Source organism: Lutjanus erythropterus, chromosome 3 (genome assembly GCF_056507025.1).
Source record: "Lutjanus erythropterus isolate fLutEry1 chromosome 3, fLutEry1.hap2, whole genome shotgun sequence".
Classification (NCBI taxonomy): Eukaryota; Metazoa; Chordata; class Actinopteri; order Lutjaniformes; family Lutjanidae; genus Lutjanus; species Lutjanus erythropterus.
The window spans coordinates 38,083,560-38,098,579 of record NC_139319.1 but is presented as its reverse complement, the minus strand read 5'-3'; the positions used below and the strand labels follow the sequence as shown (position 1 = coordinate 38,098,579).

Sequence of the window (15,020 nt, the reverse complement as noted above, 5' to 3'; positions counted from 1 at the left end):
AAACCAGCGCCGGAAAGACTAGAAAAGTTGCGCCAGTTAAAATAGAAGCATCCCGTCAAAATTTAAAATCTCTTAATAATTTATTGGTTATAGGTCCGGGTCCGTATAGGACGGCGTGTGGGTCCACCTGTTAGGGACCCCTGAACGATCCATACGATCTCCTCACTTTGGCAGATCGTCTACATGTTCTAATCCTTCACGATCTAATATCGTCATATCGCACACCCCTAATTGGAGGCCTAGCTAAAAGTCTTGTCTTAAACTTGCTCTCACTCCCACAACCAACTCAGACACCAACGGTCTCATAGCTGGTTTCCTATTGTAAGTACTGTGGCTTCATCACCCCCTTAAAACATAGTATATATACAATATCTAACACAACAGGGTCACATTTCTCACCCTTTAGTGCACATCATACTAGAAGAGGTCACCCGTTAGAGTGTAGATCTCCACTGAAACGAAGTAACCCACCAACATTTTCATCAGTAACTGTAATTTAATTACATTTTTTCACAGTAACTGTAACAGATTACAATTACTCTTATTATTTAATTACATGTAAGTAGCTACTCTCCAACACTTATTATGCTTTTAAACATTTGTGTGAAACCTTGACATAATTGCCACATGAATTCTTGAGTTATGGCCAAAATAACTATATATATATATATAATAGCACTTGCGCTGGTGTAAGATAGCAAACCCACTTGCGCTGGCAGCGCAATGGCTTTGCTCCGGGTGTAAGATAGGGCCCAATGCCTCTAATCGATGAAGGTTCAGTTCAGTTTCCTGATACATGATCAGACACCACTGCCAACAAATGTGGTGTAATACTCTCATATTGATATTGTGATTGTGCATTTGCCAGTAAGGTCTGAGTTTAACACTGCTGAACCTTTTCAACTTGCCGCCACCGCACACTGTGTGCAACCATGACAACTGCAGAGATCACACTGAAGGAAATACAGCTACATTTTGACACTTTCACTGGCAAACAAACAAACAACAAACATATCAATTGAAAAAAAAAAAAAAAAAAAAAACGTCTTAAAGCAACAATGGTTTGATTTTATGGTCTGGGGTGATGAGTCATGTTTATGATGCTAGTGAGCCAAACTTGATAATGAATCATGTCGTATTTCTGTGAATTTCCTCCATTTTTAACTGCAACCCACTCTATTTAGCTCCATGATTAGAGTTTCCAGTTTATCTCACCTGTCACAGAGATTAGTGTGGTTGAAGGTGTGTTTGGAGCCAAATCTCTCAAAGGTATTTTACTGTTGATAGTTTCCTCTTGTATACCAGCTAAAGGAAGAGACAATTGGCAAGTTAGGAGATCAGCAAAAAACAGTCAGTACTTTTTGTTTTGTTCAACAGTAAACTTACCAGCACCTTTCTTAGCAGGGTCTAGTGTTATAACCACTGGTGACTTTATCAGTATGCCTACAGGCTGGAAACACAGGAGTTCATAAACACATCAGGATTAACACTTATATTTAAGCAAAGCTGTGTGACAGAAAAAAAATGTGACTTGCATGTTAAAGTGTTTTTCAATATTTCTTATTTCAAGTTCAGAACTATGACAACTTTCATCCTTGAGTCAGTGACCAGATAAAACTTCTGAGCTAAACTTCAGTACGATGTTCTTGCAGCTGACTTGTGCCAACACATATTAATCAGTCAATTACAGGTCTGAGATTTAAATTGTGCACTATTTTATTATTTAGCTTTAGCTTTAATCTTAATGCAATAACAGTTCAGAGAGCACAGAATGCATTTCTCTTACCACCACCTGCAGCATCTTCCTGACTCCATCACTGAGAGATGAGTCTTTCACAGAGACTTTGACCTCAATGGGAAATTGTCCCTCCCTCATGGGACTAATGATAAAAGGTACAGATCGAGTAGTTTGGGGTCCAACATTGACCTCCTGACGATACCTTCCATGGTTAGATGCTGCACTGCACACATGCTCCGTCTCAAACAGATCCACACGCACCTTGAAATGAGTATAGATCAGATGTAACTAAGCACAAATACTTTGTTACTATACGTATGTAATATGTACTTACTCTACTTTAGATTTCTCAGGTATCTGTACTTCCTGCACTTTAACACAAATATCTGTAGTTTCTAATCCTTACATTTTCAAAATAGGCTTGTTACTTTAGTTTCAATGCATTTGATCAGAATAATTTCTATTTAGATTATTTTTATTTTTTCATCTTTATATTATTCTGCATCATTGTGCAAAGCCGCCCAACATCAAAACTGATTTAAGCAAAGGTGGATGGGACAATAACACACACAAAAGACGTAACACAACGAAAAGCAGCTAAACTAAACAAAATAGATGTAACAAGACAAAAAAATAACTTAAAAGACATAACAAGACAAAGGAAAGTAGCAAGATTAAAAAAAAAAAAAACTTACAAGACAAAAAATAACAGATGTAAAGAGACAAAAAAGATTTAAGTAGACAAAATAAAAATAACATAAAAGACATAAAAAGATGAAAAGACAAACCAGAGGAACAAGACATTAGACAAAAAACACAACAAGACAAAAAAGATGGTACAAGACAACAGGACTACTTTTATACTTTGAGTATATTTCAGAGCTTGTACCTTTTCACTTTTACTTGAGTTAAGAAGTTAAGTTTGCACTACTTTTACCAAAGTCTTTTTTACAAGTACCTGTACTTCTACTTGAGTACAGAATATGGGTACTTTTGTCACCTCTAGTGTAGATGGGAAAAGAAAAATGTTCCAGGAAATGTTTGAATAAATGTGGGGAGAATTAAGGAGATGTTTCCATGGTTCATGGGTCACTGAATGGTTCGCTTTGCATGAAAATGATGCGACTCATACGCTATGGCCTTTGCAGTCACCAGGACACAACCCAGTTTAACACCTGTGGAGATTCTGAACCCTGTTAGACACAGCATCCCATCACCTTGCCATCTGACCTTTAAACACAAGAGCTGTATAGGCCTGACTCACTCTCATAGGATCTGGGCTGTAGTTATGGAGTATAGCCTTAATTTCCAGCTGTTCTCCACGGACAGCAGAGTATGGTAGTTTGAGATCGATGAAGAATTCCTTCCTCACAATAACCTCTAATGGATCAGCCACACAGACACCTATAGACAAGAGGAACAATAAGCAGTAACTAAAACACAAGGAAAAGAAAGAGGAGAAAAAGATATTAAGGGGCAAAATGGTGGAAAGTCGCCTTTTCCTTTCCATTCTTCCATTCCACTGAAAAGTAAACAAAAGCAGGCTTCTAGCTGACCATGGATTTTGTCGGCTAAAACCAAGATGCTCACTTGCAGATTTCATAAGTGTAGGTGGCTGATGGAAGTTCATGCTAATGCTTGAATTCCTTGTGTCAGCTGAGAAGTCCTTCTCCAGTTTACTTTTTAATGTTTTTGACTCATTTTAAAAAACAGGAACTTGTGAAAATTAACTAATGGCTGCATACATGATATAACGTTAATACAAATGACTAAGGGTAAAGCTAGCTCTTAGCAAACATTGGTGGGATGGTGAAATATGACACATATCTGTATATGATAGAAGGCAGACTAATACTCATTAACATGGGAGAAGGAAGAGCAGGGATTTGATTAGTGCAGACACCCAGCTGGACTGTGATCGCTTCAATGGGAGCGCTGGTATAAGAGCTAAGCTAAACTGAGAGAGTGAGCTAGAGATGCATCATCATCGGCCCACTTTGATTCTGCACAAGCCCACATCCTCCTCCTTAAAGTCCTCACATAACAAATGCAGATGCAGTAGTATCAAACAAGTTTATGTGGAGGAAACATTACTGCAGCTAGTAAGCTAGTGTTAGTTAGCTGAACATGCTAATATTCACAAGATATGTTAGAGCAGATTACAGGCATGAAAACGGGTCAGGGGTGCAAAAGGTGAGAAGGATACAACCCCTCTTGGGGGGTCCAGGGGCAAGCTCCCCTGGAAGAAAATTTTGGACATTTTATATTTAAAAGCATCAATGTGGTGCACTTTGAGAGAAAAATCAAGCAGACTTACAGGACAGTGTGAATGTATAATAAAGTATCTATACATATTCATTAGGCGTGTGTATCTCACTGACTGAGACGATTTGATATGTATCTCAATACATGTTCAATGATACGATATATTTTTATAAATCTTTAAGTGGCTAACGATTCAGTTCGATATGATTCAGTTCTGTCACAATACGATACGATGCATTTACATTTTGATTCAACTAATGCTACATCTGTAGAGTGCTGTTAGTTGCCAAAAAATCCTGATAGTTTTACTAAATATAGTAACAGTAGCAGAGAGAAGGAGACCTTACAGTGATGTTTATATCTTATTAGGAGTCTCATGTGTAAATGAGATGAGATAAATGAGAATTTTGATTAGTGTGGAGGAACAGTGATGCTCTGTGTTACCTGCTCTCACAGTGACATGACGTCTCTGTGGGTCAGACTCGTGTCTCTGTTCTCTGCTGTCAGACACATTTTACATAAATGATCTGCAGCAGCGTTTGTCATCTTTCTTATAAAAAACAAAATTATTCTACATGCATGTTATGAAAGTTTGGTGGTGCAACGCAGTAAAATGTCACTTCTGTCGCTGTTTTCAGCGCCATCTGTTTTAAGTAAATGAAGAGGAGACAAAGGAGAGGGAGCAGGGAGCGCTTGTTTTGTGAGCGCGGCAGTGGGCGTCCAGCGAGAGCGGTGCAGGCAGAGACAGGAGGAGAGAGGAGACGGAGGAAAGTTAACAATGGCAGCTCACAGATCCCAAAATTAAATGTATGTGCATCCCAATGAGATGTATCGATACGCTAGTGCTGCATCGATTTGTTTCCGATTCATGTTCAGCTTTTTACCGATGCAGGAACGTCCGAACCGATGCACTCCTATCTTACACATTAAAGTCCGATGCATGGGACACATGAGTGAATCGTTACACCCCTAATATTCACATTTTGCGTTATAAGAAATAGGACCAACACCTATGCTGTATAAGAAACGAGACTAGCAACTTCTCCAATGAAATGTGCAACAGCACAGCTTTCATACAGGGTTCAGTGGCGAAACAAGATAATCAATTAAGATAGTACTCAATAGTCTGTCATTTCTTCTTCTTTGCCTGGACCAGTGTCTCCATGGCCCGCTTTCGCTGTTTTTCCACGTTTCAGCTTTGCCCTGCGTCAGTCAACGTTACCTTTAGCCTCTAAAGCCGGTCCCTTCAGCATCCGCCCAAATCAGCAAATGAGTCGTAACTGTCGTCTGCCCTCAGGTCAGCACAAACCAATCAGGTAGCAGTATTCTCCCCTGCATTCGCGCTAATATTTCAATGTTGTAGTGCTAGTAGGGAAATGTCTTGTTGAATTCAAGGCTCCCTTCAGGCACGCGCACACGTTCGCAGCTCACTATGGCTCAGCGCTGCTCTCATGTATAAAACCAAAGTCCTAATCCTAATCCACTCCATGTCCCATCCATACCCCCCCCCCCCAAAAAAAATTTTTTTCATCGGATCTACACGATTCACGTAGGTCACCTATTTTGGATTCAAAATAAGGTGACCTACCGAAAGGTGAGTGATTTTCATGCCTGAGATTAAGAAGTCTAAACCATTTTTCACATGTGTGCTCTTGTGTTCCACATTTTTGAAAGATTAAGAAAAACAACACCACTGGTCAAAGAAGACCCCTATTAACCACAAGTACATAAAAAAAGAGAAAAAGTCAAGTCATGCAGAGAAACAGAATCCTTACCGTGAGTTCTTGACAGACTAATGCCAATGAACTGCCAGGTTGTGATTGAGTGTGGCAAAGGAAAATTTCTCACAGATGATGTGGTGTCACTGAATTAAAAAAGTTATTATCAGTTTCAGTGACAAACAAATTTTGTAATTTTATTGATGGCATGTTTTTTTTAATGTGTATATTTCTGTTGCCTCACCAGTTCAATAGTTGTGAAGGACAAGATGGCAGTATGATATCTGACCACAGCCAACTTTCAGGGAAGCGGGTGCGAGAAACGATCTCATCGCTGTCCATGTAACGGTCATCGTCTTCACCTGAAGTGTCAATGAAAAGGTTACAATTTTCATAGATTCATCCAGGGCTTTCTCCTATCCCTTTGATTGATTCAGATATTAATAAAATGATAGGAGGTAAAGAAGTTACATGAAAAAGCTGATGGAAAGAAAGCTATCATAATTAACCACCCTTTACTTACTTCGTTTCCTCCTGCTGGGGGCTGGACACCTCAAATCTGGAAATGAAAAAAAAAAACAAAAAAAAAAAAACAAACTCTTAAACAGAACAAGCCTGAAATCAGTCTGCATAGTATCTGTTATGAGACACTGATAAAATAAGGTCAATTGACACAGTAGATGCAACAATGTCCCTGTATTTAAATAGGGAGAAGATATTTACAACAGCAATACTGTTGAAGTTTTAGAACAGAATACCTTACATATGTATTATTAGAAAAATTTAAGGCAAATACGTTTTAAACCCTCTTGTCAGCTTGTTGTGTTCCACGAGACCACTCTTTCATGGTGCAGTGTTGTGTATAGAGATGTTCACTGCATGGACAAATTAACAACTATTTTAAAAGCAAGTATTTTAAGGAAAAATTACCTCAATATGTCAATAGAGATTAAGGAAACATGTTAGTAAGTTAATATATTCACTTCTCTGACAACTGAATGCTACAACCACGTTGTCCACCTTAGAAATTTCTATTCTGTTTTGTTTGTCTGTTTCACATTAATTAGAGTTCAAATTAATGAATGAATTAATAACTGAATGAGTTATTGTCTGTTTATGATTCATAAGAAATAATTCATAATCTTGTAGAGGCAGTAGATGTTTATACCACAGGATGGAGTCTGGCAGGCAGTGAGACAGGCAGCCACTTACCTCAAACACCAGAGTATGTATTTCAGAGCAGTGGGCTTTTGTTTTTTAGGATAACAGGCTTAACTTCACATTGACAGACAACTGACAGTTATGAACAGCTGATCAACTTATAGTGTAGGACTGGTCATCGCTTGATATTCTAAATTTATGATAGTTCCTGCGCTCCTGTGTTACTCCTGCAGCCTGCATAGCTTCCCCTAAGTCTGGGCAAGAGGGAGTGGGGAGAACAACTAGCTTCAACCACAGATTGTATTTTAAATAGGATTTCAAACTCTCTATGGCTCCACCTTACAGAGGAGTAATAAGCATAAGAAAACAATGAGAGGAGGATGATTTGTGTTTCACTTTGCATTTTCGAGAATAAAAAGTACAAATGACGAGAATAAAGTTGAAATTTCAAGATTAAAGTCAAACATTTGAGAACATATTCATATGCCACGCCCACCTGAGGTCTGCACCTTCAGGACCAAAAAACTTAATCAATTTTCTTATTGTGTCTCATGAGAAAACATATCCTTTCTAAATTACATACAGGTATAACCACTGATATTCTTACATTTATCCATTAGCAGCTATTTCAGTTTCTGTGAATGTGGCTATCACTTCCAAGTTTGTGGTTTCTTGTTCTGAACACAGTTTTCAGCACAATCTCTTCAAAAGCCTAATACTGATTGCTATACTGTGTTCATGCACTAAACATTTTGAAGTATAACTTCACCAATTCATCTACACAAGGCATTTTGTAGAGGCATGTCATGTATGCCAACATTTATAATTTGATATATTCTCAAAAGTTCAATTTAAATCTTGAAATTACAAGTTTATTCTCAACATTTTGACTTTATTCTTGAAATCCAAAAGTTAGGGGAAAAAAAACCTTCCTCTTCTGATTTAATTCAACTTTATTTCAAACATTTCAAGGTTTGTTTGACCATCCATCCATCCATCCATCCATTATCTTCCGCTTATCTGGGGCCGGGTCGCGAGGGCAGCAGTCTGAGCAGGGACACCCAGACTTCCCTCTCCCTGGACACTTCCTCCAGGTGTTCCGGAGGGACCCCAAGGCATTCCCAGGCCAGCTGAGCGACATAGTCACTCCAGCGTGTCCTGGGTCTTCCCCGGGGCCTCCTCCCAGTGGGGCATGCCCGGAACACCTCCCCGGGGAGGCGCCCAGGAGGCATCCGATATAGATGCCCAAGCCACCTCAGCTGACTCCTCTCGACGTGGAGGAGCAGCGGCTCTACTCCGAGCTCCTCCCGGGTGACAGAGCTCCTCACCCTATCTCTAAGGGAGCGCCCCGCCACCCTGCGGAGGAAACTCATTTCAGCCGCTTGTATCTGAGATCTTGTTCTTTCGGTCATGACCCAAAGTTCATGACCATAGGTGAGGGTAGGAACGTAGATTGACCGGAAAATCGAGAGCTTCACCTTTCGGCTCAGCTCCTTCTTTCCCACAACAGACCGGCGCAACGACCGCATTACTGCTGCCGCCGCACCAATCCATCTGTCAATCTCGCGTTCCATCCTCTCCTCACTCGTAAACAAGACCCCAAGATACTTAAACTCCTCCACTTGAGGCAGGGACTCTTCTCCGACCGGGAACAAGGCACCTTTTTCTGGTCGAGAACCATGGCCTCGGACTTGGAGGTGCTGATTCTCATCCCAGCCGCTTCGCACTCGGCTGCAAACCGCCCCAGTACAAGCTGAAGGTCCTGGTTCGAAGGAGCCAACAGGACAACATCATCTGCAAAATGCAGAGATGAAATCCTGTGGTCCCCGAACCAGACTCCCTCTGTCCCCTGGCTGCGCCTAGAAATTCTGTACATAAAAATAATGAACAGAACCGGTGACAAAGGGCAGCCCTGCCTGAGTCCAACATGCACCGGGAACAGGTCTGACTTACTGCCGGCAAAGCGAACCAAGCTCCTGCTCCGGTCATACAGAGACCGTACAGCCCTTAGCAGAGGGCCCCGAAGTCCATACTCCCAAAGCACCTCCCACAGAATGCCACGAGGGACACGGTCGAATGCCTTCTCCAAGTCCACAAAACACACGTGGACTGGTTGGGCAAACTCCCATGAACCCTCAAGCACCCTGCGGAGGGTATAGAGCTGGTCCAGTGTTCCACGACCAGGACGAAAACCACATTGTTCCTCCTGGATCCGAGGTTCGACTATCGGCCGAATTCTCCTCTCCAATACCCTGGAATAGACTTTATAGGCTGAGGAGTGTGATCCCCCTGTAGTTGGAGCACACCCTCCAGTCCCCCTTCTTAAATAGAGGGACCACCACCCTGGTCTGCCAGTCCAGAGGCACTGTCCCCAACTGCCACGCGATGTTGCAGAGGCGTGTCAACCAAGACAGCCCTACAACATCCAAAGACTTGAGGTACTCAGGGCGGATCTCATCCACCCCCGGTGCCTTGCCACTGAGGAGCTTCCGAACTACCTCAGTGACTTCAGCTTGGGTGATGAATGAGTCAACCTCTGGGTCCCCAGCCTCTGCTTCCTCTACGGAAGGCGTGTCAGTGGGATTGAGGAGGTCCTCGAAGTATTCCTTCCACCGTCCAACAACCAGTCGAAGTCAACAGCTCCCCACCACCACTGTAAACAGTGTTGGCAGGGTACTGCTTCCCCGTCCTGAGGCGCCAGACGGTTTGCCAGAAGCTCCTCAAGGCCGACCGGTAGTCCTCCTCCATGGCCTCCCCGAACTTTTCCCATGCCCGAGGTTTTGCTTCCACAACCACCCGGGCCGCAGCGCGCTTGGCCTGCCGGTACCTGTCGGCTGCCTCAGGAGTCCCACGAGCCAACCAAGCTCGATAAGACTCCTTCTTCAGCCTGACGGCATCCCTTACCTCCGGTGTCCACCACCAGGTTCGGGGATTGCCACCGCGACAGGCACCGGAGACCTTACGGCCACAGCTCTGAATGGCCGCGTCAACAACGGAGGCAGAGAACATGGTCCATTCGGACTCGATGTCTCCAGCCTCCCTCGGGATCTGGTCAAAGCTCTCCCGGAGGTGAGAGTTGAAGATCCCTCTGACAGAGGGTTCCACCAGACGTTCCCAACAGACCCTCACAGTACGTTTGGGCCTGCCAACTCTGTCCAGCTTCCTCCCCTGCCAGCGGATCCAACTCACCACCAGGTGGTGATCAGTTGACAGCTCAGCCCCTCTCTTCACTCGAGTGTCCAAGACACACGGCCGGAGGTCAGTTGACACAACCACAAAGTCGATCATTGACCTCCGACCTAGGGCGTCCCCGTGTCACGTGCACTGATGGACACCCTTATGCTTGAACATGGTGTTCGTTATGGACAAACTGTGACTAGCACAGAAGTCCAATAACAGAACACCACTCGGGTTCAGATCGGGGGGGCCGTTCCTCCAAATCATGCCCCTCCAGGTAACACTGTCGCCACCCACGTGAGCGTTGAAGTCCCCCAGCAGAACGATGGAGTCCCCAGTCGGAGCACTTTCCAGCACCCCTCCCAAGGTCTCCAAGAAGGCCGGGTACTCTGCACTGCCGTTTGGCCCATAGGCCCGAAACGACAGTGAGGCACCTATCCTCGACCCGAAGGCGCAGGGCGGTGACCCTCTCGTTCACCGGGGAAAACTCCAACACATGGCGGCTGAGCTGGGGGGCTATAAGCAAGCCCACACCAGCCCGTCACCGCTCACGTGGGCTACTCCAGAGTAGAGAAGAGTCCAGCCTCTCTCAAGGAGTTGGGTTCCAGAGCCCCGACTGTGTGTGGAGGTGAGCCCGACTATCTCTAGCTGGTACCGCTCAACCTCAACCTCCCCCAACCTCCCAAGCTCCCAGGAGCTCAAGCTCCTTCCCCCCCAGCGAGGTGACATTCCATGTCCCCACTGTGAGATTCCATGTCCTGGGATTGGGTCGTCGGGGCCCCCGCCCACAACTGCCACCCAAATCACAATGCATCGGCCCCTTCTGAACCCTCCCGCTAAACTGTGGCGAGCCTCCTTTTCTCCCCCTCAAACTAGTGTGTGTTGTGGTACTGAGCTCATGTATGCAGGAGAGCAGAGAGAAAGATGTTTTAAAAAGTCTCTTTATGTTCAGCTCTCAGTTCTTCAGCATCTTCAGATTGAATCATTTTGTTTTGAAATGTAGTTTCTCTCCTCTTTTGCTGTTTTATGCTGTCAGGTGTCTGTTTTGTTACACACAGTTAATGTCTGTCAGTCTGTGCTCGCCCACGATTGCCTCTGTAAACTGTTGCGTGCGCACATGAAGCGCATGCTGCTCGTCTGGTAGGAGGGGCTCAGGACTGCGAAAACTAAACCTAACTCAGACTTAACAATTAACTGATTTTAGGCTTTCTACCGACTGCAAATTTAAAGTTCTGGCCTGCAGCAGCTCTCGTCTCAGTGCTGCATTTTGGTCTGTTCTCCTGTTCAACTTTGCGACAAACGCAGCACAACATTCTCTTGAGGAGTTGAACAAACTCTTTTCTGCAGTTTGCACAGATTTTAGTGGTGGAAGTTTTTGCAGTTTAAGTAGACCGCTAAATTGGGCAGACTTATAGATCGGCTGGTAGGCTGTCCGCCCCATGTATGGAGGCCATCAGTCCTCTGCAGTGGCCGCTGATTCAATTCCTGCCTGCGGCCGTTTGCTGCGTGTCATTCCCCCTTTCCTGTCTGCTTGCCAGCTATCCTGTCCAATAAAGGCAAAAGCCCAAAACATAACTTTAAATAGACTGTTAAATTGGGAAGTGCATTTGGTATATTACTATGGAGTAGACTTGCACTGATTAAACAACAATACTTGTAATCTGGCCAGTTTTCACGTGACCGGCTGTGACCAGTGACCGGCCGGTCAGCATCATGTATCCGATTCTGTGCCGGTCATTGTCACACACGTGTTCTCCACGATGGTCTCATCATGCGCGCAGCAGACAAACCGACCATGATATCTTCAGGCTAATGTTAGCCAGCAGCAGACTGCTGTTCACAGAGGGACAGTTAAAATCTCACCTCCTGTTCTGGCTGAAGAATAAACAACCTGTGTTGATGTGTCTCCTCAAACTTTTTCTCATCCAGACTCGTTTAACTTCTGCATCTGTTTTTCTCACGGCAAAGTTTTACTGCAGCAAACTGTTGCACTGCGTCTGTCTCCGGTTTGTTTACATCTGCTTCCACAAAAGATCACGTGAAATCGTGTCCTGAGAAATCGTGTCCCGAGAAATCCTGCGAGATTCCATGATCTCGCGAGATCACGTTCACCGATTCATAATCTTAATATAAAACTATAATAAGGCCTGGCTGTAACCTGGAAGACTTTGGAGAAAATTTAAATTGTATTTAATGAATATTTAATAGTCAGTATCTTATTCCTGTCCTATTTTAACAATAAAAGTTGCAGAAATGTTTGTGAAGGCTGTCAATTACACTTCTTAGAAACACTGAAAATCAGAATCAGCCAAAAAAATAAATAAATCAGTGAATCTCTACTGTGGAGAGAGGAATGTCACACTTGTATTGAAGTGCAGCTCAAGTTGTCTGCCTAAACTAGCTTGCAGGTGTCGCTACGGAGGTGGGAAGTAACTAAGTACAAATACTTCACTAGATTTTTAAGTTATCTGTTGTTTACTTGAGCATTTCTTTTTCTGACATGTTTTAACTTTTACTCCTCACATTTTCTAAACAGGCTTGTTACTTTAGTTTCGATGCATTTGAGTGGAATTATTATTATATATTTAGATTGTTATTTTTTAATTTCCATCATTGTGCACTGCCCTCCCAATATCAAAACAGATTTAAACTTAAGTGGATGGGAAAATAATACATAGAAAAGATTTCTTCCTGTATCCATCAGTGCACGTATCAATTAGACAGACATAACAAGACAAAAATAACACAAAACGAAAGACGCGGGGCAAGCAATGCAACAAGATGGAAAAAACATAGCAAGGTGAAGAAACATAATAAGAAGAAAAACAACTTAAGACATAACAAGACGAAAAACACTAAAAACTAGAAAAAAAGACAAAAGATGTAACTATTTATTCATTTTCTGTAACCACTTATTCCCAAAGGGTCACGAGCCTATCCCAGCTGACATTGGGCGAGAGGCGGGGTGCACCCTGGACAAGTCACCAGTACATCACAGAGCTGACATATAGAAACAGACAACCACTCACACTCACATCTATGGGCAATTCAGAGTCACCAATTAATCTAGCATGCATGTCTTTGGACTGTGGGACGAAGCTGGAGAACCCAGAGAGAACCCACACAGACACGAGGAGAACATGCAAACTCGGCACAGAAAGGCCCTGCTCCAGCCTGCCCTAGCTGGGGGATTCGAAATCAGGACCTTCTTGCTGTGAGGCAGTAATGTTAACCACTGCACTACCGTGCAGTAAACAAAATGTAACAAGCTGAAAAAAAGATGTAAAAAGATGAGATGTAACAAGAACAAAAATGATGTAACAACACAAAAAACACGTACACCAAAAACAATGTAAAAGATGTAAACAAACAAACAAAAAAAGGATATAAGGAGACAAAAAATGAGACAAGACAAAAAAGGCAAATCGAGACCACAGAGAAAAGGTGAGGTTCAGTTAGCTTTGCAGAGAAACATACTCTTGATTCACCTTGTCTGGTGGGAGTCCCACCAGCACTGGACTCAAAAAACATCCCAGCATCATAGAACACACTCATGCCGTCCCTCCCTCCACCTGGTGTGCAGCCTGCGTCGGACTTGTCCACCATGTCCCACACCTGAGCAGTGAAAGTTATTCGCTCACAGAAAATCAACCAGTAGCAAAATGAGTCTTTTTTTCATTCATTCAACATTTGTGATTTCAAAAGTCTGCGTATCAATTACCTATATCAGCTCATAATTTGCAGGGGACTAAAAACTACAGCTACCAAAAGGTCCTAAAATTAAGACAGTGTAGACCCTGTTTAAAATTCAAAATAACTGCCAAAAACATCAGCACAAGTGTTGATAGGTCTGTATGGCAATAACAGTGAAGATGTAGAACCACATGAGCATTCAATGAAAGGTTACTCAAACTGGATGATGATATTTTAAATGACCTGGATCATGTATTAATGGGTATATAATGACTGCCAAGACACTTGAATCTGCATCCATTCAAACCTATATCCTGGGCCAATAATTGGGAAGAACCCCCCCCCCAAAAAGGTGGGGTTTCCTCGTCTCCCTCCAACCCATCGCAGCTAAAATTGAAAGCCTCTTTTTTATTGTCTCTTATAGCAAGCTAGCTAGCACGTGACAAGTGAAGGGAGATGATCGTTGTCATGGATACACACAGTTTCAGTACATATCCTCAACACAGACAAATGCATGATGAGATGAGTACTGATTGAAAAGTCAAGGAGTTAGATTTTCCAAAGTTAAGAGAAGATATGGGTCCCTATATTACGCCGATCTAAAGCGCATGGTTCAAGGCACAATGGTTTTAACTGATTCAAGGCACGTCCAAATTCACCTTTGCCAGTGGGATACACCCTATCAGCTAAACACAACTGCCTTGATTATTTCATGGGTGTATTTTGGGCATAACATGCAATAAGAGAATCAGAAGTGTTTGCAGCATGACAGCAGATTTACTGAGGGGAAACAAAGAGAAAAGATTTTTAAGTGAGGAGACAGATCTCCTGGTTCAAGAAGCGACAGTGTGAGAGTGCTCAATTTAAGTTTGAGGGGAGTGATGCGCAGTTTACACATGGATTATGTGTATAGAACCAGCATCAGACAGGAGTACACATGCCTTTTTCTCTCTGGATCTGACAGGTCTCGCGGTCAGACACAACGCCTTAATTTTGTATGTTAGAAATCGTAATCGTTTAACCCTTCTTCTTTTCTCTGGATCACAATAAACATGCAGACACAAACACAACAGCTGCTCCAGCTGTCATGCTGACTGATCTGTTAAAGATGATCTGACAGCTGTGATCCCGTCCCCTGCACACTTTGCAGGTCTAATGAGATTTATTTATGTGTTTGTTTATTTCAATATTTACATTTCATTGCTGAAACAAAATATGATCAAAGGACACTTTACTAATCCACACTGGGAAAAAACATAAATGAGGTG

At 43.0% G+C, this 15,020-nt stretch overlaps 1 protein-coding gene across 1 annotated transcript in view; it reads right to left on the bottom strand.

Annotated features, from left to right (window-relative positions):
• Positions 1 to 15,020, bottom strand: part of LOC146330522 (complement C3-like) — a 65,428-nt gene that overhangs the window by 28,094 nt on the left and 22,314 nt on the right. The window contains exons 17-24 of the mRNA XM_084711518.1: positions 13,548 to 13,674; positions 6,245 to 6,280; positions 5,966 to 6,083; positions 5,779 to 5,867; positions 3,003 to 3,142; positions 1,787 to 1,999; positions 1,387 to 1,450; positions 1,216 to 1,305 (exon numbers count right to left, since the gene is read on the bottom strand). Of these exons, the coding sequence (XP_084567644.1) occupies positions 1,216 to 1,305; positions 1,387 to 1,450; positions 1,787 to 1,999; positions 3,003 to 3,142; positions 5,779 to 5,867; positions 5,966 to 6,083; positions 6,245 to 6,280; positions 13,548 to 13,674 (877 nt within the window). The remainder of the gene's footprint in view (positions 1 to 1,215; positions 1,306 to 1,386; positions 1,451 to 1,786; positions 2,000 to 3,002; positions 3,143 to 5,778; positions 5,868 to 5,965; positions 6,084 to 6,244; positions 6,281 to 13,547; positions 13,675 to 15,020) is intronic.